This window comes from Pipistrellus hanaki (genome assembly GCF_964339955.1).
Source record: "Pipistrellus hanaki genome assembly, chromosome: 9".
NCBI classification, from domain to species: domain Eukaryota; kingdom Metazoa; phylum Chordata; class Mammalia; order Chiroptera; family Vespertilionidae; genus Pipistrellus; species Pipistrellus hanaki.
In genome coordinates this window covers 64,572,571-64,599,706 of record NC_140511.1, presented here as the reverse complement: position 1 = coordinate 64,599,706, position 27,136 = coordinate 64,572,571, and the positions used below count along the sequence as shown (strand labels likewise).

Below are 27,136 nucleotides of genomic sequence, written 5' to 3'. Positions count from 1 at the left end.
TGCGGCTCGAGAGCCACATGTGGCTCTCGGGCCCCTTGAGAGTGGCTCTTCCACAAAATACCATGGCCTGGGCGAGTCTATTTTGAAGAAGTGGTGTTAGAAGAAGATTAAGTTTAAAAAATTTGGCTCTCAAAAGAAATTTCAATTGTTGTACTGTTGATATTTGGCTCTGTTGACTAATGAGTTTGCCGACCACTTACTTAGGGCATCCCCTATCATTGCAAAGCAGAAAGTCTCTTTTATGGTTCTATAAAATCAATCCATATTCCATGGGCTGTTCCCAAATTTCCACAGCAGCTAAGGAAGAGCAAAGATATCAACAAGGTTATCAGTCTAAGCAATTGTGTTATATTTTTAACTGCAAAATAGAACCTACCAAGAGGAGCTGGTTTGTGGGGGAGATGAAGGTAAAGATAATTAAATTGGGTTTGGGCAAACTGAATCCAGGGCATCTCTGAGACATTTCATCTGTTAGGAACCTTTGGTTGTGGGAGACAGAATCCAACGGAAACCAAAGTAAGGAGAGAGAATGCCTTGGTTTATTTACATAACTGAAAACTCCAGGGGTTCTGCTGGTGGCAAGACTGTATCAGTTCTCAAAGGATGTTATCAGGCATCTGTCTCTCCCTATCTTTTGTTTATTACGTTTTCACTTTAAGCAGATTATCCTCCGGTTTCAAGCTTTCCTTCTTCTACTTTCCCAAAGATTTCAGTAAACATCTGATTGACTCTGATTGAATACTCATCCTGGAATCAGTAATTGTGATTTAGGCTAACTCAGCCTCTAAGTCAGCCCCCACGTCCCAGTAACCATACTCTTGTGTAGTCTCCACCTCTTGAGTAACTTATTTTCTATTGTTTGTTTGTTGTACTTTTACTAGCATTTATTTTATGCTGACTTTACTCCTGGAGTAAATTTATTTCTTCAGCTCCTTCTGCCGTATTCTCCCGTGCAACCTCCTCTGCTGTGTTCAGGAACGATCCGCTGTTTTTCAGTCGGATCACCTCAGTGTGGCAGGAAAAGTTCACGTGGGGTCAATCTGTCCATGAGCCCTGTAAATTCTGGGCCATATCTTGGAAGCTTTGTTCACTTGGATGTACTCAGTGACCAGAGAATCCACATCTAAACCCTTAAGTTCAACGCTACTCTCTGCTTTTTTAAGCATGTGCAGCAAAAATATGGTGCAGCAAAAATATGGTCCACTCTCTTTGGACCACTGACCCTGTGTCCAGCCCCACTGTTTGGTATGGCACATGGAATGGCACTCATTGTTTCTGTAATGACATTCTTCAGATACTTGGTGGCTCTTTGAATGTGTGTATACCTTTGATGGCGTAAGCATTTTCACGCATGTTCATTTGAACTCCTTTATTTGCATGGTTTTTTTTTTTTAATTAATTTATTTTTTTTAAGTATATTTTGATTTTTTACAGAGAGGAAAGGAGAGGGGATAGAAAAAGAAACATCAATGAGAGAAGAACATCGATCAGCTGCCTCCTGCACTCCCCCCTACTGGGGATGTGCCTGCAACCAAGGTACATGCCCTTGACCAGAATTGAATCCAGGACTCTTGAGTCCGCAGGCCGACACTCTATCCACTGAGCCAAACCAGTTTCGGCCATTTGTATGATTTTGTGGGGTTTTCTGAATCAAGTGAATAGTGAGCCTCACTGAGAGGTTATCTCAGGCTGCTTATGGGAAGAGAGCAACTTACTTCTAATCAATAATATATGGCAATGTAGAAGGATTGTCACTTCTGTGATTAGGTTACAAAAGACTGTGACTTCCATCTTGCTATCAGACTCTCTTGTTGACATAGATGCAAGCTACCATATTGGAGACACTCACATTGCTAAGAAATGAGGGTGGCTTCTAGCCAACAGTCACCAAAGAACTGAGGTCCTTGGTCCAATAGCCCTTGAGGTACTGAATCCTGCCAACAACCATGAGAGGGAGTTTGAAAGCAAATTCTTCCCCACTGAGCCTTTAGATGAGACTCCAGCCCTGGGTGACCATTTATTTGCAACATCACGAGATACCATAATCACAGGATCCAACTAAGCCCTACCCACAGAATCCCTGAAAAAAAAAAAAAATGTGTTGTCTTAAGCCACTAGGTTTTGGACTTATTTGTTACACAACAATGGGCAACTAATACACCTGGGTTGTGTGACTGCTCCTGAAGGGGCAGATGGGGTCAGTCTCATGTCAACCCTAGGGACTAAAAATATAATAGAGAATAAGTGCCTCCCCAAAGGAAAGTTAAAGGGTAGTTACCAGACTGACTGTATGGGTTTAATAATGAGTGGGACAGGAAGGAGAGATGTAGAAAACCAAGTAGCATTGTGGAAAGTTTCGTGGCAAGTTGTGAGAAGACTTGAGCATGTGTAGGCTGTGGGGAAAAGTCTGGGCTGTGTCCTTCCACTCTAATCTCAAGGTAATTTCAGTTGCTTTTCTTGAGTTCTGTTACATCTTTCTGAGATAACAGGATCCAAAACTTCCCACAAACTAGATGTTGGCAAACTTTTGTTATAAAGAGCCAGTGAGTAAATATACTAGGCTTTGTTGGCCATAGGGTCTTGTTGCAACCACTCAACACTGCCTTTGTAGTGTGAAAGAAGCCAGAGACAATATGTAACCAAATGAACATGGCTGTGTTCCAATGAACTTTATTTAAAAAAAAAAAAAAAAAAGAAAAACAGGCAGAGGTCAGGATTTGGCTTGTAGGCTGCAGCTTGCTTGACCCTTGCTCTAGGCTCATGGAAAGGGATTGAAAATGCAATAAATGGGGCAACTGATGAAGCAAGAATAGGATCAAGACCTCAGGGGAATATCTTAGCCTCAGAAATAAGGTTCTTTCACCTATTGCGGCACTGGTGCAGTCTGACTTATTCTTCGTGTGTCTGCCTTGTGTTCCTCCACTGTGAGCACCTGGGGGCCCAGAATGTTTCACAGCAATGATTCCAGAACCTTCCACACAGGAGGTGCTTAGACACATATGTGGTTGAGAGATGCAGGACTAAGAGGTGCCTGTTGTGAAGGAGAGGACATTGAAGAGGTTCAAAGGGAAAGGTCTCTATCATCTCGGTGAATTAGGAGCCCTGTGATTGGCAACCCCTCTTGCCTCTGTTAATGTTTAAGCAGGAAGCCAACTCTTCTCCAATGTTTCAGATTCAGTCCTCTCAATAGGCAGAGGTCTTCTCATCTCACAATTACAGAATTCCATGAGATTTACACAAATAAAGATCTGGGTAGGACTCTGAGCATTGGGGAAAAAGACAGAGTACCTCCAGACTGGTCCTAGACTTGCTGTGGGGACGGCAGGGAGGGAGGCTACTGCAAAACCCTGGCACATTATGGAAGGATGTAGAGGTGGGGTGGGGTGGCGAGGAGCCAAATAGCTCCTGGGTAAATTTTTTTTTACACTCCTGTAACAAGTTGGACCATGTCTAGCTGTTTCTGGCCTCCATTTTTTTTTTTTTTTACTTCTCTGGGAAGGGATGGGGCCAAGCAAAGGTTTGGAAGGCGGAGAGTGAAAAAGGAAGTTCATCTCTGGGAATGGGATTCCAGAGACTGGAGGCTGAGCTGAGAGGGACCAAGTACAGCCCATCCCTGATGGGGAACTGAAGTCCACTCTGCCCTGGGAAGCAGACCTGCAGATGAAGGCAAAAGCAGCAGAAAGCAGAGGGTGAGGAGGTGGGATGTGTCTCTTGGCAGAGAAAAGGGCACGGGCCCTTTTACCAACTCAAATGATGTCACTGGAGTTGAGCAAGGGGCTCAAGGGAAGTGTTCAACCCTTGCTATTCTTCTTCCTAGGTTCTCACTGACTTTCCAACCTACCCTGAACACATCCCATTTCCCCACATGTCAGTCTTTGTATTTGTGGTTGCCTCTCCTTGGCATTCCTGGTCTCCTTCCTCCTATCTTCTTTTTTTTTTTTTTTTTTTTTTTTTTTAAATATATTTTATTGATTTTATACAGAGAGGAAGGGAGAGAGATAGAGAGTTAGAAACATCGATGAGAGAGAGTCATCGATCAGCTGCCTCTTGCACACCCCCCACTGGGGATATGCCCGCAACCAAGGTACATGCCCTTGACCGGAATCGAACCCGGGACCCTTCAGTCCCCAAGCCGACGCTCTATCCATTGAGCCAAACCGGTCCCGGCCCTCCTATCTTCTTGATCTAAGTCCTGTCTACTCTTCAAGTCTTAGATGCTACCTTCTCTAGGAAGACTTCTTAGATTCCATTCTCTTTTAGGAGCAACACTTCCCTCCTCTGAATTCCTTGTCTGTCACTAGAGAAGTCATTTAGCCATTATCATCTAGTAGTAAGCAAGTATTGAGGACAAGAGCCATTCCCCAGGCAGCTCTGTCTTCCCTTCACCCATAGAACATTACCCAGACACAGGCCCTTCGGAAGAGGGGACTGTACAAATACCGTACAGGTTCAGGCTGGTGCCGCATTCCCTTGATCAGATTCCTACGGCAGTTCTCTCTGCTAACTTAGGGCCCTGTATGCACCAGTCCTAGCTGGTAGCTACCAGAATCCTGGACACTTCTCTTCTAGTAGTAACAGTCCCCTGTTAATTCTGCTTTTAATCAAGCCAAACGTGAACCCAGAGCATTCTTTACCTACCTTACAACTTCCTCCCCTTATCCTATGGAATGTCACCAAGGGGGTCCCTCAACCACATTGATTCAGGAAGCAGATTCTGGGCTCCCCATGTCCTTGTAACCTGGCATACCCCAGAGCTCTGGGTTTGCACATGCTGGTCAGAGGGCCTGTCTGGCACTCCCATGGAGCTGGCTATAGCTTGATCTCAGCCATACTGGCTGATTTCAATCCCAGTTCACACTTGGCTGGCCTGGGTCAGAGAAGTACTTATTAAATAAACTTAATGATGTACATATGCACATGGGCAGTGCCCCAAAGAGATGTATTAAGTTTATGATGCATGTTAACTTGTAAACAAACATAACGTTATTATTTTTAAAAATATATATATTTTATTGATTTTTTTAGAGAGAGGAATAGAGTTAGAAACATCAATGAGAGAGAATCATCGATCAGCTGCCCTCCTGCACACCCCCTACTGGGAATGTGCCCGCAACCAAGGTACATGCCCTTGATTGGGAATCGAACCTGGGACCTTTCAGTCGGCAGGCTGACGCTCTATCCATTGAGCCAAACCGGTTTCGGCTGAACGTAACTTATTCTTGCCCTTGGGCAAGTGACACCCCCCATCTTCACTCCATCAACATCTTGGTTTCTATCGTTGAAAAGACAAGCAAGTTGGACAAACTTGCAAAGTCCCTGCTAGTCCTAATCTCTCATTGTGTCCTGGGTGTACCTCAGCTTTCTTATCAGAACAGAGATGACAGCCATAAGAGAAGGATTCCTGATCAAGGTGGCGGGGATTGGGACCTCACCTGGCTGTTGAGGCCCTTGGTGAATTGTGATTTGGAGCTGGGCGGTTTTGTACCTGAAGAGGAAGAGAAAGGAAACTTTTCCCCTAGCAAGAATCTGAAACTGTTCTTCACCAGCACTGTCCAATAGGGAAGCCACTGACTGCATGCGGCTATTTAAAAGTAAATGAAATAAATGAAATAAAATATATTTTAAAAAGTCAGTTCCTCAGTTGCAGTAGCCACATTTCAAGCAATAGCCACATGTGGCTAGAGGCTACCCATATTGGATGACGCGGACACAGAATATGTCCATCTTCACACAGAAATGTCTGAAGGCCCTAGCCGTTTTTGGCTCAGTGGGTAGAGCATCCCGGGTTCAAGTCTAGTCAAAGGCACATATCTGGGTTGCAGACTGAATCCCTGGCTCCAATCGGGAGGCAACCAATGGATAGGTCTCTCTCACATTGGTGTTTCTCTCTCTTTCCTCCTCCCTGCCGTTCTGTCTAAAAATCAATGGAAAAATATCCTCCAGCGAGGATTAACAAAAAAAACCACAAAAAACAACCCAACAATCCAAAACAAAAGAAATGTCTACATAACAGCAGTCTTCTAGACTAGTAATTTTCAACCTTTCTCTAACACATAAACTAATTACTAAAATTCTGCAGTAAACCGAAAAATACATTATATTTTTTTGCTGATCTGACAAAAAATAGGTATAATTTTGATTCATTAACACTGGATGACTATTATGTTGGCTCTTGCCATTTTTTAATTTGACAATCTAAGGGGAAAGAGGTCAGTTGCCCCTGACTAAAAGTATTATTGTTTTATATACAGGTATTGAATTTTAAAAAAATTTAAAGTTTAAAAAATTCCATGGCCCGCTGATCGCTGTTCTAGACCAATCTTTTGCAAATAAAGAAACTGAGGCACAGAGAGGAGACATGACCTCACCAAGCATGTAATGGGCAGATCTGGGCCTATAGACAAGGTGCCCTGACCCCCAGGCCTGACTCGCTGCCCCGGTCCCTACTTCCTTCATGTTTCTTTGGACTCCCAGCTCAGGGCCTCTAGTGGGCCCAGCACTCGGGCCGGGCGGCTGGGCTGGTCCCAGGGGATGTTTATGACTGAGCAGAGCTCCAGATGCTGCACATTCTTCAAAGGGTCAGACCTGCCCCCAGGCACTCAGGGAATTAGCTTCTCTGAAGAGCCCCAGATCTTCTTTCCGGAGCTGCCTTCTTCCTGGCCAGCCCCGGAGAGCTGGCTGATCCCAGGAGTGCCGTCTGAGCTCTCCCATCGCCTTGGGTGAGAGGCTCAGAGGCTGCCTGGATGCCCTGTTGGCTCAGAGGTATTTCTGGGCAAGGAGAGGGAGAAGTGGGGCAGGAAATTGTACCCTTTGCATCTCCCTAGGTCTACACGTCCAGCATGAGGGGCATCTGGGAGCAGGGCTTCTGCCACATTTGGCGGGAAACGGACTTGCCTTCACCTGCAGTGCTGGGTGGGGGTTGGGGGTGGATGGAAAAGAGCAGAGAGTGGGGCATCCTGGGGTGGGGATAGGGAGGTGAGGGGCCTGGGGAGGGGGCGCCCGGGGGCGCCCTGACCCGCCGGCTGCTGGGAGTCGGAGGGGGATGGGAGTTGGGGGAGAAGAGGGGGGCCGGGCAGCCAATGGGAGGGAGGATCTCGTTTTAAAAGGGTTAACCCACAGCCAATGGGAGCCTGGGGGAGCGGATCCTGCTCACTCCATTCAAGAATCCCAAGTATTCAAGATGGACGGCAGGGAGTGTGGAAGGAGAAAGGGGGCACGGGAGGAAGAGCCGATCGCCGAGGAGAGGGCGCAGCGCCGGGCCGCCCGGGCCCCCGCTCCCGGGGTGGCGGGCGGAGGGAGGCGCGGCCGCGGGCGGGGGATGGAGCCAGGCCTGGGAGCGGGGCCGAGAGGGCGTGAGAGAGGGGGAGCGCCGCCGGGGAGGGGAGCCGGGAGGGAGGGCAGGGCAGAGAAAGAGCCCGGGAAGAAGGAGGTGGCAGGCAGAGGAGGAACGTAACGAAGAGCCATGTGTAGGTATCTATCGGCAGCTCCCAGAAGGGTAACGCCACGGGCTTTCGGGTTCCTTCTCCGCTGGGGAGGAGGGCAGGGGAGGGGTGGGTTCTTTCTCCCTTCCCTCTCCCCTCCTTCTCCTCCACTCATCATCTCCTCTGTCTTCGCCTCTACTACCAGCAACTCCTAACTGGGAGGCACTGGGCGCGCCTGGCCGGGGCGGCCTCGCTGTCACTTTGCAGCGGGGGGTGTGGTGGGGTGGGGGTGGGGGGCTCCGCGGGGCAGGGCTGCGGCCGGGCCATCTGTCCGCCCGCCCGGGTGTGTGAGGGTGAGGGGCAGGGTGCGGGGCCTCGGCGGGTGGGTTGGGAGGGGAGCACCGTGGCCACAGGGCTGGAGCAGGGCAGGGAGTTGTGCATCTTAAGAAGTTGGACGGAGCTAAGGGACTGAGTGTGTGAGTGTGTGTGTGTGTGTGTGTGTGTGTGTGTGAGTGTGGTGGGAGGGTGAGGCCCACCCCTGAGCTGAGCGTTGTGGGGTGTTTGGGGGTGCGGGAGGCCGGGAGCAGGGTTCGGGGTGAGTGTGTAGGAAGGGCTGAGTTGTGCAGCAACTGCGAGAGTTGTGTGTGTGTGTGTGTGTGTGTGCACGCGTGTGGTCCAGCCTCGAGGTGTGTGTGGGGGGTGGCACAGTAGGGTGTTGAGGGAGAGCGCCCCTCACCCCTTTCTTCTCTCCCCCCCCCCCCCCGCCCCCTACCCTTCTCATCCCATTCACAGAACATGGCTTTCAGGACCCTCCTGGCCTCCTCCTCCTCCTCCTCCTGTCGCCATGGCTGCGGGGAGGGGGTGGGAGGAGACAGTTGGGGCCAGCCGCTGCCCCCGCTGCTCCGGCTCACCCTCGCCGGCCCTTTCTCTCCCTTCCACAGGCTGGGCCCCATCCCCTGCTGCTCTGGGGGGCAGGGGCCGGAAGATGGTGGCCAATGAGGAGGGGGAGCAGAGAGAACTTGAGCCGGGCCTCCCCTCCCCCATTTCCTCCTCGGTCTCTACACCCGCCTCTGGAAGGAGCTGGGGGATGGCTCCTGGGCCCGAGGTGGGGGAGGGGCCCTGCTGGCTGGTGAGTTGCAGGGAATCCCGCTCTGGAATGAGTTGGGTGTGAGAGCCGAGGGGGATCTTGGCCCAGGGCCCCCGACTCTCCCTTCTCTTCCCTAGGAGGGCTCCTTTGGTGAAGAATCTTCTTCTGGCCTCCCTAAAGCTGGCTGGGCAGTCCTGTCTCTGCCCCTCTGCCCTCTTGTTGACATGATCCAGTTCCCAGCTGGGACTGGTTTGCCCAACCCGGGAGCAGAGAGGCCTGGTGACTGACCCTAGCGGGGCCTTAGTTTCCGTCCATTAGAACTGTGCAAACGGCGGGACAGGGCCCATGTTTGCAGATTACAGGAACAAACTCTGCCTGGGAAGGCGGGAGAGCCTCCTGCTTCCTGAGTTGGGGGTGGGAGAAGGCTGGAGGGGAAGCCCAGAGGAAGAGCTCCCCACTGGATTTTCTGTCCTCCATTCCCTCCAGTTGGCCGTGGGTGGGGGAGGAGGGCATCAGCATGGTCCAAAGGCCTTTGCTGGTCTGTACCCCCGAGGAACCTCTGCCCCCCTGGGCGGGCCACAGTTCATTCACCAGCTGGGCTTCTGGGGCCGCCAGCTCCAGCCAGGAGCATGTCCCGCTAGAGCTCTGAGCCTTTGGCTCTCCGGGTCCAGTCTTTGAGCTTTGGGTTTTACTCAGTCTCAGGGTTGTTTACCCGGAGTTTAAGCCCCCCCTCCCTTAGAGTAGGATGGGGAAGTCCTGGGTGAGCTTGAAGACTTCCTAATGGGAGTCCCTGGATAAGACAGGAAGCACCCCAGATTCGAATCCCACTGCCAGGGAAAGCCTGTCCCTACCACTCAGTATACGGGACGGACTCGCCCCCGCCATTTTGATTCTTTGTTGAATCCATAAAGTGGATTTTGAAGACCTACAGAGGAGATACAGGGCTATGGCATCACTCAGCTTCCTCCTCCAGACCTGGAAGCTTATCTGTGCTGCCTGGGGACTTGTGACTAGTCCCTCACCCTCTCTGGTCCTGGAGCTTCAGCCAAGATGTCTCCTTGAGGCCTAGGGAACCCCTACACCCCCCCCATCTAAAAAGGAGAGAGAGCTTTAAAAGTAGGGAAGAAGAGAGGGCTCTGGTCCTGGTGGGCACGCTTCTCTCCAGAAGAGAAGCTGACAGAGATACAAACCCATATAATGTTGAGTGTCCCCAAACGTTTTGGGATTTCCACCAGTCTCTTCCTGCGAAGACGAGAGTCGAGCTCAAGGTATGCCTTCTTGCCCCCTGTTCCCCATGCCAAAACTCAAGAAAAAGGTGGTCGCAGTGCAGGGCCAGCGAGAGGAAGAAGGCAAGGAGTGGAGAGAAAATAGAGGATTAGCTCTGGGAATAGAGGAGAAGGGAGGGAGGCTGAGTGGGCCGGGGACTGGGAGAGGGGTGAGGAGGCAGGGCCGGCTCGCCTCTGCTGCAGGCCGGAGCTCTTTTCACATTGTGCTACTGTCTGCACCTACCACTAGCAGTGCAATGTTAAAAGGGCATTGGCCGTGCAGTGCTACCAGCGCCGGCTGTCTCCTCAGCATTAGGACTTCCTCTCCCATCTGGGCGCCAATCAGCTACCCTAGTGGGAATTTGGGAAGCCTCTCTATCACAGGCGAATAGCTCACATTTATGGAAGGGCTTCTGCATACAATCTGTGTGCTAGGCCCTCATTATGTGATGATGCGCAAGTCATACCCATTTCACAGATGGAGAAACTGAGCCAGACGGTTGGAGCAGTATGGCCAAGGTTATAGAACTCTTAAAATTGCAGAGCCTGGACATAACCTTGTCCAGAATCTGACAATTCACCTATCTTTTTGTAGAACCATCTGAAGAGGTTTGGGTAGGTTCTCCACTGAGCTGAGGGGTGGGAGGTTTGAATGCCACCTGCTGGTTGTGTGAGGGTATCTCCCAAAGTCTGAAGCCTTGAAGGATAAAAGTGGTGGCTTGTTGGCTAAGGAGGTCTCGGGCTTGGTTGGGGATTGGAGGGTGGTGAATGGAGAAGATTGACCAGAGTAGACCTCTACGAGGAAAAGCGGATGCACAGGAAAGATAAAAGGGCTAACTTGAAAACACTGCTCCCCAGGGATGAAGACAATGCCTGTGGCTTTTTCTCTGGGTCGTGGCTGTAGAAAGGAGAGCTCACATCCCCCTGTAATTCCCAGCATGACCCCTCTTGGTCACGGGTGTTTGATAATGATTTTTAAAAAATATATTTTATTGATTTGTACAGAGAGGAAGGGAGAGAGATAGAGAGTTAGAAACATCGATGAGAGAATCATCGATCAGCTGCCTCTTGCACACCCCCTACTGGGGATTTGCCCGCAACCAAGGTACATGCCTCTGACCGGAATCGAACCCGGGACCCTTCAGTCCCCAAGCTGACGCTCTATCCATTGAGCCAAACCGGTCTCGGCTGATAATGATTCTTGAGGGTATACTTGTCTGAACCTCCAAGATTTAGACCGCATTGCCCACAGCCTGATCTTAGAGACTAAAACAGGATCCCTGAGCTGGGCCCACAGAAGGTTTCTTCCAGGAAAGATTGCAGGCGCTTGAAAGCTACAACTATGCCATTTACTCCTTTGCTTCCCACGGTGCCTAGTTGGCTTAGTAAGAACTTTAAAAGTAAGTTGAGAGACAGGCATATTGTGGGGAGCCTTAAGAAGGCAGCCAGTTTGTGCCCGATTTTCAAGGTCAGAGATTGAAGCTTCAGAAACCTTCCTAAACTTTGCTGCAAGAAATGGACCAAGAGGGACAGGGTTCTGGGTCCCTTGCTGGAGCCCAGAGGATCTCTAGACATCACCAGGCATGCAGACACTGAAGAGGGGAGCAGACCCCCCCACTTCCAAGACCTCCGATCGGGATGCATTTGCTTTCTTGCACCTGACTTCCAGTTCTCTTCTGTTCTGCCCAGACAGCTCCATTCTGACATCTGACAGTACTGGAGATGCTGCACAGTTTATGTCCCGTACTCTCTTCAGTCTATGAATGGTTCTGCTTAAGTGTCTTCTCTGGGCACACACACACAAAAAAGTCATTTGACGAATGCCACTCCACTTTTGTGAAAAAACAAGAACTTTTCAGTGTTTCCTCAATGCCCTTGGGATGAAATCTTGATTCCCTAAATGGTCTATGACTGCTGCCTGTCTGTCCCGTGTCCTCTCCTCTCTCACCCATTTGCACCTACACTCCAGATATGGGAAACATTTCCTCCTTCAATTGGCTAAGTAAGAGCCACTGACGCAGTTCTCTCTGCCTGAACTATTCCCCCACCTCCCACTCTTCTCTTCACCCACCCAGCTTCTCATCCTGCATTTGTCATCACAGTCATCACTTCCGCTAAGCCTGCCTTGACTTTTCAGATTCTGACTAAGCCTCTCCTGCATGCTCCCAAGGTTGCTCCCCACCCCTGTTCAGATCCCGTCACCTATTGGAATTGCCTGATGACCGTTTGTCCTCCCACTAGACCACCATGAAGTCAGGCCCTGCTGCCTTGCTCTTCACTTAGCCTCTCCTGTGGTGAACGCCATGCCTGAAGAGCAATAGTCGCTTTGCAAATATTTGCAGTATCCGTGAGTGAATCTGGAAATCACAAGCCAGCTTGTTATTCGGTTTTTATAAATGTGTACAGTCCTCTGCAGTTGTCCGTGACCCAACAACAATAGCAACCTCGCATCACTGCCAAAAATGGCGCTTGGGTCACATGATTGCGTTGATGCTGCAATTTTGAACCGTTTTTGTTCCACTCTGTATCACTTGCCAGGGCAGCACCTTGGCTGGTCGACTTTCCTCTTTGCCTTAGGTATGGCCATGGGCTGACCAAAATATGACAGGATCAGGCGCAAAGGCAATGAATGGGACCCAAGAATACCCTAGCTCCGGGATGAGTTTCTTCCAGATGCCCAATCATGAATCCAGGTAAAATTGGATTCATCATTAAGGGCTCCTCCGGTAGACTCAAACTGTTTGGGATGCTCCAAATGGAAGGACTCCCAAAGGCCATCCCTCTTACTAAACAAAACCTCACTTGAATGCCCATCCTTTCTAAAAACTCCAGTGGGGTTTTGCCACAGACAAAGCAACTGCTGCCCCCTAGCGGCATGAAGGAACGGTGGTGGGGAGGTGACTGGTTACTTGCACAAGAGAAGGAAAGTCAGAGGACAGCACTTCATAGCTGCTTTTCCTCTTTTTATTAAAAATAAACCCAAACACTTTAAGTCTCATACAAAAGTTTCATTCGCTGGTGGCAGCCACGAGAACGCCTGGCCCCGTAGCACTGGTATCCCACCTCCCCTCCCAGGAATCAGAGCTGGGCCTCAGGGAATGCCCCTAGAGACCGCTCGCTCCGGAAACAGCCAGCTGGGGGTGGGGGCTGCTCCAGAGGCAGCTCTCCCCATCCCACTAAGTGGCAAAGGTTAGATACTGGAAAGTGCCTCTTTAGTGCCAAGATAAACAAGTGGAGTGAAATGGAAACCCCTGTGATTCCTTTATTTCCCAGGGCATGGGACTTGAGAGTTTTCCTGTCGCCCCCGGAGACTGGTTTCTCCTTGTGTAGGAGGCCCAAACCTCGCCCCAACCCTGATATTCTGTGGCCCTGGATAGACCAGCCCCTGACTCAAGCTTTGGCCTCTGTTTTACTCGAAAAGGCGGAGCAAAAGCAGATTCCTCCTCCTGGCCTCTGCCTAACGCTCGGCCTGCCATCTCCTCCATGTATAGGACCTCAGGCCTAGGAGGAACCCACAACCACCCCTTTCCCCAGTTGTGCCTCTCTCCTGACTGCTGCCCACTCCTGAGCCTTGGACACCCCTGGAGCCCCCCAGACCCCTGTTCCAGAGAGGCCTGGGAGCGATGAGGTGGAGGCGGGAGGGGTTGGTGGGAGCCGGGATCCCCCCAGAGGTGGAGCAGTACTCATGCTGGTACGGACTGCTTGTCAGGGCCAGGAGACAGGTGTGGGAGGGTGGGGCATGCGGAGGAAGGGCACTGCCTGCCTGAGCCCCTCAGTCCCAGCCGTTGTCCTTCACCATGTGTGACATTTCAATGATGTATTTTCCCTCCTTGTACTTCTGGCTCGTCTCAAAGGCTTGCTCCTGGTGGGGAGGGAGTGGTGAATGTGGGACCACGCAGTCCCCGCCAGGTCCTCCTACCTCCTGTATTACCCCTGCCATGATAGTCCTCCCCCCCCCTCACCCAGTCCCCCCCACGAGGGCTTGGAGGCCATGGAGACTGTCCATTTTGGAGGGTGCCCCCCTGTACTTACATATTTCCAGCCCAGTGTGGTTTTGCAGCTCTCACAGAAAATATCAGCTACCGAGTGGAGCCCCGTGAGCAGAAGGCGCTGTTCTGCCGGCCCACAACCCACGTTGACCCTGTCTCAAGAAACAGGAGGGACCCAGCACCCGGTGGAGTCGCTCTGTCAGTCCAGCCCCCAAACAGCCCAAAGGGACTTCCATCTGGAGAGCTTAACCCGCCCAACTGGGAGCGCCCCTGCCTTCAGCGACCGGCCCCTTTAGGACCAGCGCCTGGGCTTCTTCCAACGGGGAATTCCAGTTCTGCCCAGGCTCCCCATGGGAGAACTGCAGCCTGAGTTTCTGAACCCCTTCGCAAGAGGGGACGCAAAGCAGAGTTGCGAGGCCACCTTCTGGCGGCTCACCTTTGTCCACAGAGGGACATTAAGCACACACGCGCGCGCGCACACACACACAAAGAGAGAGGTGGACTCACACGGAGTTAAACAGGTAGGCTCGGCCATGGCTCCCTTGGAAGGACTGTGGAGACATGGGACAGGCAGTGACTGCGGGGTGGCCCTTGAACCCCCCTGCTTGAGTCCCCAGGGGCATGGAGGAGGAAGGGCAGGCTGGTGGGGGACAGGCGGTGGGGGAGTGGCGGGCCCCCACGTGGCGTACCTTGGAGATAAGCTCATCATGTTTGGCCAGGTGTGCTCGGCAGTGGACGCAGCTGTAGGTGCGGTGGCAGCGGGGCAGGTAGCTGCGGAACGTCTTGGCGGGGAGGCAGGCAGGGCCCGGGCCCGGGTCACAGCTGGGCATGACGGGCTGCAGGACGATGCCCTGGCGGGCTGGAGGGGCCGGCGCTGTGCAGCCCCCACACAGGCGGTCGCAGGTGAAGCAGCGGAGCAGGTTGGCTAGAGCCGTGTTTCAGGGCAGGAGAAATGTGGGGGGGCTGCCCGGCCAGGGCCCCCCCCAGACGTGAACCAGATAGAAATAGAAGTCACCTGGCAAGAGGGGAAGGTGCATCATCAGGAGAGCTGTGACCTCATGGAGAGCCCCTCCCGAGGGAACGGCCAACCCGGTGCCCCTCCCCCCGCTGCCCTGCGTGCCCCATCGCCATCAATTCAGCGTCTGAGCCAGCCTCCCTTTTCCCCTGGATTCCCATCTGCTCCGGCAAGCCTGGCAGCCGTTCCAGGCCGCAGGTGCCCTTGCTGGGGAGGCGCTGTCTCACCCCCGCCCCCGGGGGCGGGAGCAGCCTCCAGCATCTCCATGGGGAGCAGCCGCTGGTCCCCGCTGCCATGGGAGCCACACAATCTGCAGTGCTCTCCTGGATTTCGGTCCTCGGTGACGATCTGCCTCCCGCATGCTCTGATAGGCTGAGGGGCTCTAAGCCTCTTAGCACTGGGGTAGTCTGGCAGTGTTTCTATCTCATCGCCTCTACAATTGGTCCTCCATACATTTTGTGTGGGAGGAGGAGGGGAAGATGAAAGGGAGAGCAGGCCAGGCCAGCAGATGCGCACGCTGGGATTCATCCCTCTCCTGGGTGTCTCCTTCTCTACCAGAGACCTTGGAAGGGGCCGCTATTGCCTGGTCCTGCCCCTTGGTCCACTCGGTGCGGCTCAGCAGCAGTGCCTGGCTGTCTTCTCAGCCACTGAGCCCCGGGGTCTCTTCCTCCTGCTCTTTACGATGGCCTTAGCCCTCCATTCAGGGTGCAGGCCCCTAGCTGTAGGAGAAGAACTCTGCTTCAGGCAAACCTGACGGCTGGAATTGATGGAAAACGGGCCCTCTGGCAGGAACGGCAGCACTCCTCCGGGGCTGAGCAGGGCTGGGGGCGTAGTGTATGAACAACATCTTCCAGGAGCAGCAAGAGGGAGACTCGAATATTCAAAAGCTGTGCTTTGGGGCACGAGGCAGAGAATGTCTCCACCGTCGGCTGGGGGCAGGGGCAAACAGCAGTGCCCCTGTGGGTGGCAGAAGATATATTTGGCCAGGTTCTGATTAGGAGTCTTGAGGAAGATGTTGACATGTGTCCAGACTCCAGCCCGTGCAGCTGAGGGGGCTGGAGGCAGAGGATAAGAAGGGAGGTGGCCTCTGGTGGCTCCGATAAGCAGGTGAGATGCTGCCTCCTCCTTCCTGGGGCCTTCAGGGCCGGGGCGGGTGGGTTACCCCAAGTCCGGTTCCGAGGTGCCCGCTGGGTGCTCTCTGGCAACGGCAGGCCCTGAGGCACAGCAAAGGCAGCGTGGCTCCGGGGAGCCTGGGCACACAGGCTGTCCTCCTGCCCTCTGCAGGAGCGGCTGCTGCCCAGCTGCTCCAGTCCTTTCTGGGGCCTGCAGTCTCTCCATAAAACCCCGGACAGAGACCATCTTCCAGTTTCGCGTCCTGTCCCCGTGGCCGGGCCCCAGGAAGACGCCGTGGGCTGAATTCAGGGTGACATTGGGCTCTGGTCGCAAGAAACAGGCTCTCCTCAACCAGCACAAACCGGTCAGCATCCACTTCACAGGTCAGCCTCCAACTTCGCCTGCGGTGGCCCTCTGCCGCTCCACCTAGCACACCTTCCAGGTCCCTGCTCAGCCTCCTTCCCCCGGCGGCCTCCGTCACGCCTCCCACCCCCTCTGTCCCCTGCTTCCCCATCAAGCAAAGCAGAGGCGGCACAGGCCAGAGACTCACTCACAGGAGGGGCGGTAGGGGTCATGTCTTCTCCATCTCAGATCACAGAGAAAAGCAAGTTGGGCAAATGACAGGGAAAAACAAAGACAAGCTGGGTGCTGGGGAGAGGATGGTCCCCGAGAGAGCCGGAGCTGGACCGTGGGAGGCAGGGGAGAGGGAGGGGAGGGTTGGGGAGGGCGTGCTGCTGAGCAACCATCACCGGCAGCAGAGGCCCCAAGGCAGAGGCTCTGGGAACCAGGTGCGAATCCTGTGCCTCTCAGGGGGGCGGAAATGGAGGGGGCCACACGCTCACAATGGATTTTCTCATCTGCTCTGAGGCTTCGGCCCCCTCTGGGCTGGCACTCTCGCATGGTATGGTCCAACACCATTAGCGGCGCAGCCAGCTCCCAGGGCAGGCTTGGGAAGAGGGGCGGGGGGCGGGGGTCTGCAACAGCCACAAAACAATCAACAGCGATGCCTGATGCTGCAGCCAAAGTTGCTGGGAAATAAGTGCGGAACCGTCAGAGCTCGGTGAGGGATGGAGGAGCCGAGGAGCGGAGGCAGCAGGGAGGGGGAAGGGAGGACAAAGGATGGATGAATAATGCTTTTGCAAAGGGGAGAAAGCAACACGCAGCAGGAGGAGGAAATTTGCAAAGGGGGGGAAAATCATTTGGAGAAGGGCTGCCCCCTCACCTTGAGGTCTGCTCCAGAGATCTCCGTCTACCTCTCTCTCTCTCTCTATCTCTCTGCTCACTCTTCTCTCTTCTCTGTCCGCTCCTTCAATTGGGAAGGGGGGTGGGGGGGAGGGGGAGGGGATTCAGGGTCTAGAGACTGGGGCTGCAGAGCTGGCCAGCTGCTGGGGGGCCAGAGGTTGTCTCCCGTCTGTCCCTCGGTCTGTGGGTGAATGTAGCTGTGTGTTGTGGAACTGCATCATAACACTGTGAGTCATCCATCCCCCCACCCCCCTCACCTCCCACGTCAGAGCAGGGCTGGGAGACACAGGAGGCGGGTCGGGAGGGAGAAGGCAGGCATCCAGAGAAAGGGTTGGGGTGGGGGGTGGGGGGAGGAGGTGAGGCAGGGGTGGGAACAGAAAGCCAGGACAGGAGGGGTGCGAAAGAGGAAAGGCTGGTTGCTGAGGAGGAAGACAGTGTGGTCAAGGAGAGAGGACCTTGGGGAAGGACAGGACTGGACAAGGATGGAGCACCGGTGGCAGGGCCGGAGGAGAGGAGGTGGTGAGGCAGGGGGCTGTGAGAGATGGATGCAGAGAGTCAGGCTCCTGTGCACACGGTTAAGATGACATGGTTAAGATGACATTTCCCGTTTCAGCTCGGATCCCAGTCTGACACAGAGAGAAGGCATACTGGTGGTCCCCTACAGCAAATTGTGCCCCCAAGCTCGTGCCAGGCACTTCCCAGCCTCAAAGCCTCAGCTTAAGACCCCCCAAAGGAGTCACCGACCCAAGAGGACATCTTACTCCCAGGAACCTGTGAGCCACCTCCAAATTCCTTGTGCCTCACGAATGGAGACACCTACATTACAGAAGGTTCCCTCCTGGGCAGTAGACTTTCTGAGGCAGGGGCTCTAGGCCAGGGGTCGCCAACCCATGGTCCACGGACCAATGGTGGTCCATGAGGTCTGAAAGGTTGGCAACCGCTGGCCTAGACCACAAGCCAGGAAGTGAGGAAATTTAGCAAAACCCCTTTGGACACAGGGAAACCTGGTGGTAGGGAAAGTGAGGAACGCAGCCTGACAAGAGACGCACCTAGGCTGTCATCCCCTACTTGACACATTGGTTGGCACCTAGAGGACATTAAAATTGTTTTTAATAAAAACAAAAACCCAGCCCTAGCTAGTTTGGCTCAATGGAGGGAGCGTCAGACTGTGGACTGAAGGGTCCCAGGTTTGATTTCTGTCAGGGGTACATGCCCAGGTTGCTGGCTCCGTCCCCCATGAGGGGAAATGCAGGAGGCAGCCAATCATGATTCTCTCTCATCGTTGATGTTTCTCTCTCCCTCTCCCTTCCTCCCTGAAATAAATAAATATATATTTTTTAAAATCCAAGAATTTCTTCCGGGTATTCTGTAAAATCAGTCTCTACCCAACAACCTCTCTCCTATTGGGCTGTGAGTTTTACTGGGGTCTCTTTCCCTCCTTGAATCCCGGACAGTTACACAATGTCAGTCATTTACCCTGCAGGCAACAGGTCAGGCCACGTCTATAAGCCTCTTGTCACGAGCTTGGGCTTTGGAATCTTATATATATTTTTTTAATATATTTTATTGATTTTGTACAGAGAGGAAGGGAGAGAGATAGAGAGTTAGAAACATTGATGAGAGAGAGTCATCAATCAGCTGCCTCTTGCACACCCTCAACTGGGGATATGCCCGCAACCAAGGTACATGCCCTTGACGGGAATCGAACCCGGGACCCTTCAGTCCCCAAGTCGACGCTCTATCCATTGAGCCAAACCGGTCCCGGCTTGTATATTTTTTTGCTATGACATTTGCTCATGGTGTGACTTTGAGCAAATGACAGGTTTACACTTTCTGAGACCCAGTTTCTTGTCTGTAAAATAAGGGTAATAACAGTAACCATCCTCTTAAAAGTTGTTCTGAAGATTGAATGGGATGATACACATAAAGTACTAAGCATGATGCCTATAACAAGAAAGCATCTGATGTTAGCTTTTAAGTTTTTACTGCAGTTTGAGGAGGGGAAGCTATGATAATGCCATCCATTTATACAGTGGCTTACATTTTTCAAAGCCCTTTCAGGTATCTTCTTTCATAGACACTCTGTACAGTCCGTTTTATTACTTCCAGAGGAAGGAGGAGAGATAAGTGGAGGAACTTGCCTAAGCTAGGACTCAAACCCAGGATTTTGGAAACTGAGTCCAGTTATCATAACAACAGCAAACACCTAAGTAGTGCCAGGGACTGTCCTCTAGGCTTTACAGGTGTAAATTCACTTAGTCCTCACTGTCATTGTCATCCTCACTTTACAGATGAGGCCTTTTTTCAGTCTAGCTCACATGGTTAATTTCCTGCTGGCCCTACCTTAGCACTCATTTTCTTAGGATGTCATCCTCACTTCTCAGTTTTTTCTCTGATGATTTGCTTGAATTATTTCATTCATTCACCATGCATGCATGAGTTCCTCAATGAACTATTAGGTATCGCCTAATCTTTCAACATTCTTCAGAAATTCAATTCCAGTCTTCCATTCGCATATGCTCTCTTCAAGTGAGCTCATGCTGTCCTGCTTCTCTACAGTGTTATCTCCTAAATCTGTTTCTTCGCCTCCACACTCTTTCTCTTGAGGCAAATTCTCTGAAGGTCGTCTTTATTTGGATGCTGTACAGCTACCTCAAACTGAATTTAGGGAGGAGCACGCACTCCACCCCCTTTAGACTGCTCTTCATTCTGCTTCGTAAACACAGTCAGGGCACAACATTTAAAGCATCTGTGCATGCCTACACTCACTTTTCTCACCAAGCCCTCCTGTCATCTCCACTCCCGCCCCCAAATAGCACTGTCCTCATGGTCTTTTTCAATCTCCTCTCCAGCTAAATCCTTGATTATTATTTTCCTGAGTTAAATTGATAACATATTTTGCTTCCAAACATTCAATCCTTACCCCCCACTTCCCACTGTTTTCCTCAAAAATAGTTCCTCATATTCCTCCAGCACTTTCATTTCCTTTCTGGTCTGTTGTATAGATAAGAACACTTCCTCCATCTCCTCCCCCTCCCTCTCTTCTCCTTTTTATCCCCCCCCCCCCCCCCCAATTCTCCCTCTCAATGTCAAACTTCTGGTACTCTCACTCAAGGTACCAGAGAGTGCTATCACTCAAAATACATTATGTTTTCAGAATTTATCTTAAACCCCAGAATCCTGTGGAGTTCCTTTCTTCATACCCAGCTAGCAACATCTCCCATTACATTTCTCTAATTTAAGGTTTCCCCTCCTTACACGTGAAAAGAAAAACAAACCATCCACAGGCAATCCTATGTGTAAGTCCCTAACTTTATGATACTTCATGTTCTGTATGTTAGCCTGTTAGAAATTAGGACATGTTCTTTTTAAAAAAATATGTTTTATTGATTTTTTACAGAGAGGAAGGTAGAGGGATAGAGAGAAACATCGATCAGCTGCCTCCCACACCCCCCCCACTGGGGATGTGCCTGCAACCAAGGCACATGCCCTTGACCGGAATTGAACCCGGGACCCTTCAGTCCGAAGGCCAACACTCTATCCACTGAGCCAAACCGGTTTCAGCAGGACATGTTCTGTGACTACACACTTTAGTGATGCGCACAGGGCAGCATTCCAAGAGAAATATTGAGTCAAAATGAAGTATAATTGGAATCTGATAGAAAAATAACACTGAAAGAGAAAAGTTCTTTTTAAAAAAATATATATTTTATTGATTTTTTACAATGAGGAAGGGAGAGGGATAGTCAGAAATATTGATGAGAGAGAAACATTAGTCAGCTGCCTCCGTCAGAGCGAGAGAAGTTCTTAAGACACAAATTTAGCACGTGTCTCTTGAGATAGAACTCTTAATAATAAACCCTCTTTAGGTTCCAGGGTATGAAGTTGAGAACAGTGTTTTGAAATAACAGCAACTACTGTTCCCTAAGTGCCAGTTAGGGGTCGGGCAGTTTGTTTCACATCAGGAACTTGTCCAGTGGTTGCTGCTGAGTATATTGGCAGGTCTGGAATTCCAATTCAGGCCACACACCTTGACCCTGCCTAAAGGTGCAACTCAGGCGAAACCGGTTTGGCTCAGTGGATAGAGCCTCGGCCTGTGGAGGTCCCAGGTTCGATTCTGGTCAAGGACATGTATGTACTTTGGTTGCGGGCACATCCCCAGTAGGGGTTGTGCAAGAGGCAGCTGATTGATGTTTCTCTCTCATCGATGTTTCTAACTCTCTATCCCTCTCCCTTACAAAAAATTAAATAAATAAATAAATAAATAAATAAATAAATAAATAAATAAAGGCGCAACTCAGCTGCTGACTTGGGAGCATCATCTCTTTGCTAGGCATTGCTGTCCTGGAAGGCAGAGAGAAGTTGCCTCCCTGGGAGGCTATCTTGGGACCTAGACAGTGAGTCTCCCTCCGTTCCCGCCACCGCCCTTCCCCTTCCCCGGCAGCGGATGAGCGAGAACCGGGTGGTGAGTCCGCTCCCGCTACACTCCGGCAACCCTTGGCCCCTCGGCGGGTCAGGGCCGCGCGGAGGCGTCACCGCCGCTCCTACAGGAGTAAGAGGATTAAGTCAGCAGGCGAACAATGACCGTCGCTGCTCCGCCCACCTTTTGCGTCACAATCAAAACAGCCCTATAACTACAACTCCCAGAAGGCCGGGCCCAGAAGGCTGGGCGGCTGCACGAGCTCAACTGCACCCAGCCGTTTCCGCAAAACTACATTTCCCAAGGGGCATTGCGCGGCCGCGTCGCCTCCACTGCGCAAGTGCAGGGCTGCTCGCGTTTCCGGCGTGGGTCTGGGCCGGCCCGGCTGTGGTTGGGCTAGGGTCCTGCCCCGAAGGGCTTCTCGGTTTACCGTCACGGGGTAGTGGCTGTGCAGGTAAGATAATAAGCTCTGGAAGGCCACCGTCGCCTCCTTGGGACATGGGCGGATTTTGTATCTGGGTCAGCTGGGACAGATGCTGGACCAAGAGCTGCGGTCCGGTGTCGGAAATAACTTCCTGGTCATTTCTCGGCGTTTTCTAGTTTCAAAGTGATGTTTTCCCCCAACAATCCCTGCTGGCCCCCAGAACAATATTTTGTGTGAGGAAGTGTAAGTGCCTCCAGTTGGCAGCTGAGGAAAAGATTCAGAGAGGTTAAGTGATTTGTGTGAAGAGGACAATGCTGACAAGAAGCCAACAACTAAATTTGAACTAGAGCGAGAAACAGAACTTCGCTTTGAGGTGGAAGCATCTCAGACAGTTCAGCTGCTGAGCGGAATATTGAAATGTTTTGGGTTGTGCTTTTTTTTTAAAGTCCAATATTGCTATTCTCTGGTTTGCGTCCGGATTTTTGTTGACCAAGAGGGTTAGGGAGTAGGCACCTCTTGCCTTCTCTGGAGTATCCCAATGGAGTGATGAAGGGAGCGATGAGGTGACGTGATCAAGTGTTTTGTCGATCTGTAGATATAATTTTTAAAATATATTTTTACTGATTTCAGAGAGGAAGAGAGAGGGAAAGAGAAACATCAATGATGAGAGGGAATCATTGATAGGCTGCCTCCTGAACGCCCCCTACTGGGGATTGAGCCTGCAGTCTAGGCATGTGCCCTTGGCTGGAGTGGAACCTGGGACCCTTCAGGCCACAGGCCAACGCTCTAGCCACTGAGCCAAACCAGCTAGGGCTATAATTTTATTCTAATGTCTCAGTCATGTCCTCATTCGGTGTATGTACAGAGGTGCTTGTGGGTTATCGAGCCCTATCCTGGGTACTAAAGATACAGCAGGAAACAAAAATGCCCAACCTTAGTGGCATAGACAGATGGTGATCAGAGATAAGGAGAAAAATAAAGCAGGGTCAGGGGAAACATTCATTGGAGGATTTTGAACAGAGTTCTAACTTGTATTTAGATCTGATACTTAATTTGTGTACTAGGCACAGCAGCTACACCGAAAAGATGGGAGAGGAGTCCAATGATGACAAGAAGCCAACCACTAAATTTGAACTAGAGCGAGAAACAGAACTTCGCTTTGAGGTGGAAGCATCTCAGACAGTTCAGCTGGAGCTGCTGGCTGGCATGGCAGAGATCTTTGGCACAGAGCTGACCCGAAACAAGAAGTTCACCTTTGATGCCGGTGCCAAGGTGGCTGTTTTCACCTGGCACGGCTGCTCCGTGCAGCTCAGTGGCCGCACCGAGGTGGCTTATGTCTCCAAGGACACCCCTATGTTGCTTTACCTCAACACTCATACAGCTTTGGAGCAGATGCGGAGGCAGGCGGAGAAGGAAGAAGAGCGAGGCCCCCGGGTGATGGTAGTGGGCCCCACTGATGTGGGCAAGTCCACGGTGTGCCGCCTGCTGCTCAACTACGCAGTGCGTTTGGGCCGCCGTCCCACTTACGTGGAGCTGGATGTGGGCCAGGGCTCTGTGTCTATCCCTGGCACCATGGGGGCCCTCTACATTGAGCGGCCAGCAGATGTTGAAGAAGGATTCTCCATCCAGGCCCCTCTGGTGTATCATTTTGGATCCACCACTCCTGGCACCAACATCAAGCTTTATAATAAGGTCAGAGCCAAGGTGGGATGGAGGGTAGGGTTGCTATCAGGGTAGGAAGCTTTGCAGAAGTTGCTGGTTTGTGGGAACCCCTTTCACGTCCTGCATGGTTCAGGGTTGCATGGTTCAGGGTTCGGGTTCTGGAGAAGGGCCACACACAAATTAAAGAGAGACTGGAAGAGATTTAATTTGGCGATATGGGGGTCAGGCAGGAGCCCACCTCTAGTGGGAGGACTGCCACTAGGCTCTGGCCTTGTTATCCCTTTATATATATATATTATTGATTTTTTTACAGAGAGGAAGGGAGAGAGATAGAGAGGAACATCGATGAGAGAGAATCATCGATCAGCTGCCTCTTGCACACCCCCTACTGGGGATGTGCCCACAACCAAGGTACATGCCCTTGACCGGAATCGAACCTGGGACCTTTCAATCCACAGCCCGACACTCTATCCACTGAGCCAAACCGGTCTGGGATACACCCATAGCCCTTTGGCAGGTAATAAGTGTATTATAACATCTAAGGATTTACATGATTACAAGATGGGAAAGTTGCCTCAGTTACCAATGTCTCAATTAGATGGGGAGTGGTTGGCTCTGACCTTTCAGAGCTTCAAGGTTGACCAGCCTTTTACATCTTTCTGTTAGTGAGACAATGATCAGTTTCCGGCCACTGGTTAAAACTATAGGCATCTCTTTGCTCCTTCTCCGCAGGTATTATTGCCATATGATTTTGGAAAAGATAGTTCCAAATATAAGTCTATCTCAGATTATTAGATGTTTCTGTGGACCTATTAAGTTATTTATTAAATTCCCACTTGGGAGACAGAAAAAGCAACATAAAAATTAAATCCGTGTTACGGGATCAAAACCATAGTCATTAAAAATGTTTTTCTTGTACCTAATAGTATTTATTCTAAAGAGGGACAAAATAATAATAGGTTTGTTCGTTTTTGTGTTTTTTTTCCTTGGTTGTCTTTCGCAGATTACATCTCGTCTAGCAGATGTGTTCAACCAAAGGTGTGAAGTGAACCGAAGGGCTTCTGTGAGTGGCTGTGTCATTAACACCTGTGGCTGGGTCAAGGGCTCTGGTTACCAGGCCCTGGTGCATGCAGCTTCAGCCTTTGAGGTAGACGTGGTTGTGGTTCTGGATCAAGAACGACTTTACAATGAACTGAAACGGGACTTGCCACACTTTGTGCGTACTGTGCTGCTCCCTAAATCAGGGGGTGTGGTTGAGCGCTCCAAAGATTTCCGGCGGGAATGTAGGGATGAGCGTATCCGTGAGTATTTCTATGGATTCCGGGGCTGTTTTTATCCCCATGCCTTCAATGTCAAATTTTCAGATGTGAAAATCTACAAAGTTGGGGCACCCACCATTCCAGACTCCTGTTTGCCTTTGGGCATGTCTCAGGAGGACAATCAGCTGAAGCTAGTACCTGTCACCCCTGGCCGAGATATGGTGCACCACCTCCTGAGCGTCAGCACTGCTGAGGGCACAGAGGAGAACCTTTCTGAGACCAGTGTGGCCGGTTTCATCGTGGTGACCAGTGTGGACCTGGAGCATCAGGTGTTTACCGTTCTCTCTCCAGCCCCTCGCCCACTGCCGAAGAACTTCCTTCTCATCATGGATATCCGGTTCATGGATCTCAAGTAGAATCAGGGAGTCTTGCTCTCTGGGGTACGGAGATCTCTGGCCATCACCAGAGACAGATGGGCTGAAGAGTGAGAGTCTGTTGAGGCCAGTAAATGGTGGACCAGTAAAAAGCATGTATTCTACCTCTTAAAACGGGTGATGCTAACTTAACTACTAATCTTGAAACAAAAGAAAAACCACGAGACTATAATTGGTTTCTTAGATCACCTAAGGTGCCACTTCAAATTCTCTAAGGCCCTGGAGAATCCCATTTCTTTCACTGTGCTACTATGTGGACTCATTTTTTTTTAAAAAAAAACCCACTGCTTTGTATACAATATATAGTACTTGTTACCTTATTTTTCCAGGATGTACGAGTGTGTTAGAAGGACTCTTTAAAGTTCAAACTTGGAAAAAATTTTAATAAATATTTTTGCCATATCACAGAAGTTGGTATAATTTTTTTCCCCCTAAGAATTATAGAAACATTATTAGAATGACTTATTGCTGAATGCTTAGAAAAGGGGAAAACAAAGAGCCCACCTATAAGCCAAGCAGGTAAATAGGTGCTAACTAACTCTGTTCTCTGTGCAGAGGGATAACTATGAGGAGCCAAAGAGGCTAGTGCTAAACTTGGGCTGAGGATTCAAATCTAATAACTTGCCAGAGATCATTTTCTCCCAGGTGCAATTATCTTTCCTATTGTCTATTTGCTTGGAATCAGAATCTAAGTCAAACTGTAAATTGAGCTTTCAGGTAATAAGAAGCCGGGAAAGCCCATTCTCTGATCTGCAAATGCTTGGTGTCCCTAGTTTGGACTTGGATTACTGAATAAGTATCTGTTGCCCTTCATCTGTTCATTGTTTCCACAAGTATTTATTGAGCACCTACTGTTTGCCAGGAACCATTCTAGATGGGGAACAAGATAAAGTCTTATGGAGCTAACATCATAAAACAAACACAAAAAACAGTGCTATTCAAAGACTTAAAATTGGGTGACACGGGGCAGTGACTGAGAGGCTACTTTAGACTGGGGTGGTCAGGAGAGGCGTCTCCTGAGTTAAGAACTGAATGGTGCACAGCTAGTGTGGCTCAGTGGTTGAGACTTGACTCCTGCACCAAGAGATCGCTGGTTGATTCCTAGTCAGGCCACGTGCCTGGGTTTCAGGGTCAATCCCCAGCAGGGAATGTGCAAGAGGTAGCAGATCAATGTTGTTGCATTGCTGTTTCTATCTCCCTCTCCCTTCTCTAAAATCAATAAAAAACATATTTTAAAAAAGAGTATATAGGAAATTAAAAAGAGAGGGAGACTTGAATGGCTGTGCAAAATTTGGCCAAAATCTAGGTTGAGGGAACAGTGCAAAAACAAGGGAAAAGCTCAAATGTGTTTGGTGAAGGAAAGGTCTGCTTGGCTGGAGTACAGTGAATCAAGGGGAGCGAGGTAAAAATTGAGGGGGGAGGGAGCAACTAAGATAAGATAACGTAGGGCTTTTGTAATCCCAGAGCAGTGGGAAACAATGGGTAAGGATGTGTATTTTAGTCCTTTAGAACTGCTATAACAAATACTACCATCTGGGTAGTTTACAAATACTAGACACCTCACAGGGCTAAAGTCCAAGATCAAGGCACCAGCATGGTTGTGTTCTGATAGAGACTCTCTTCCAGGTTGCTAATTGCCAACTTCTAACCTGTGTCCTCGTGTACTGGAAGGGGTAAGGGAGCTCTATGGAGGCACTTTATGCATGACCTAAGCATCTCTCAGAGGCCCCATTCCTAAGACAGTCATCTTTGGGGGTTAGGATTTCAATATATAAATTTAGGGGGACAAACATTCATACCATAGC

General features: G+C 50.7%; 2 protein-coding genes across 8 annotated transcripts; one reads left to right on the top strand and one right to left on the bottom strand.

Moving 5' to 3' along the window:
• Nucleotides 1-12,719: 12,719 nt before the first annotated feature.
• YPEL4 (yippee like 4) lies at nt 12,720-17,355 on the bottom strand. 5 transcript variants are annotated; one of them, XM_084894982.1, is made up of 6 exons: nt 17,113-17,355; nt 15,340-15,496; nt 14,452-14,777; nt 14,270-14,313; nt 13,806-13,914; nt 12,720-13,635 (listed from the first exon to the last, which is right to left on the bottom strand). In XM_084894982.1, exons 3-6 carry the CDS (start codon nt 14,590-14,592, stop codon nt 13,546-13,548), a joined length of 384 nt encoding a protein of 127 aa, XP_084751108.1. In that variant the 5' UTR covers nt 14,593-14,777; nt 15,340-15,496; nt 17,113-17,355; the 3' UTR covers nt 12,720-13,545. The 5 variants fall into 5 exon arrangements, with proteins under 5 accessions (XP_084751108.1, XP_084751107.1, XP_084751109.1 ...); XM_084894981.1 differs by lacking the exon at nt 15,340-15,496; XM_084894983.1 differs by lacking the exons at nt 15,340-15,496; nt 17,113-17,355 and adding an exon at nt 16,445-17,104.
• CLP1 (cleavage factor polyribonucleotide kinase subunit 1) lies at nt 16,136-25,741 on the top strand. 3 transcript variants are annotated; one of them, XM_084894854.1, is made up of 3 exons: nt 16,136-16,273; nt 23,041-23,668; nt 24,642-25,741. In XM_084894854.1, exons 2-3 carry the CDS (start codon nt 23,063-23,065, stop codon nt 25,311-25,313), a joined length of 1,278 nt encoding a protein of 425 aa, XP_084750980.1. In that variant the 5' UTR covers nt 16,136-16,273; nt 23,041-23,062; the 3' UTR covers nt 25,314-25,741. The 3 variants fall into 3 exon arrangements, with proteins under 3 accessions (XP_084750980.1, XP_084750978.1, XP_084750979.1); XM_084894852.1 differs by lacking the exon at nt 16,136-16,273 and adding an exon at nt 21,805-22,006 and having other exon boundaries at nt 23,016-23,668; XM_084894853.1 differs by lacking the exon at nt 16,136-16,273 and adding an exon at nt 21,862-22,006.
• Nucleotides 25,742-27,136: the final 1,395 nt, after the last annotated feature.

Bases quoted from the DNA above. Each gene is read 5' to 3' on its own strand.
- YPEL4 (XM_084894982.1), bottom strand. From the start codon at position 14,592: ATGCCCAGCTGTGACCCGGGCCCGGGCCCTGCCTGCCTCCCCGCCAAG. The intron at 14,314-14,451 runs GTACGCCACGTG...ATGTCTCCACAG, and splicing joins ATGATGAGCTTATCTCCAAG to TCCTTCCAAGGGAGCCATGG. The intron at 13,915-14,269 runs GTGAGTCCACCT...TTCTTGAGACAG, and splicing joins GCCTACCTGTTTAACTCCGT to GGTCAACGTGGGTTGTGGGC.
- CLP1 (XM_084894854.1), top strand. From the start codon at position 23,063: ATGGGAGAGGAGTCCAATGATGACAAGAAGCCAACCACTAAATTTGAA. The intron at 23,669-24,641 runs GTCAGAGCCAAG...TGTCTTTCGCAG, and splicing joins ACATCAAGCTTTATAATAAG to ATTACATCTCGTCTAGCAGA.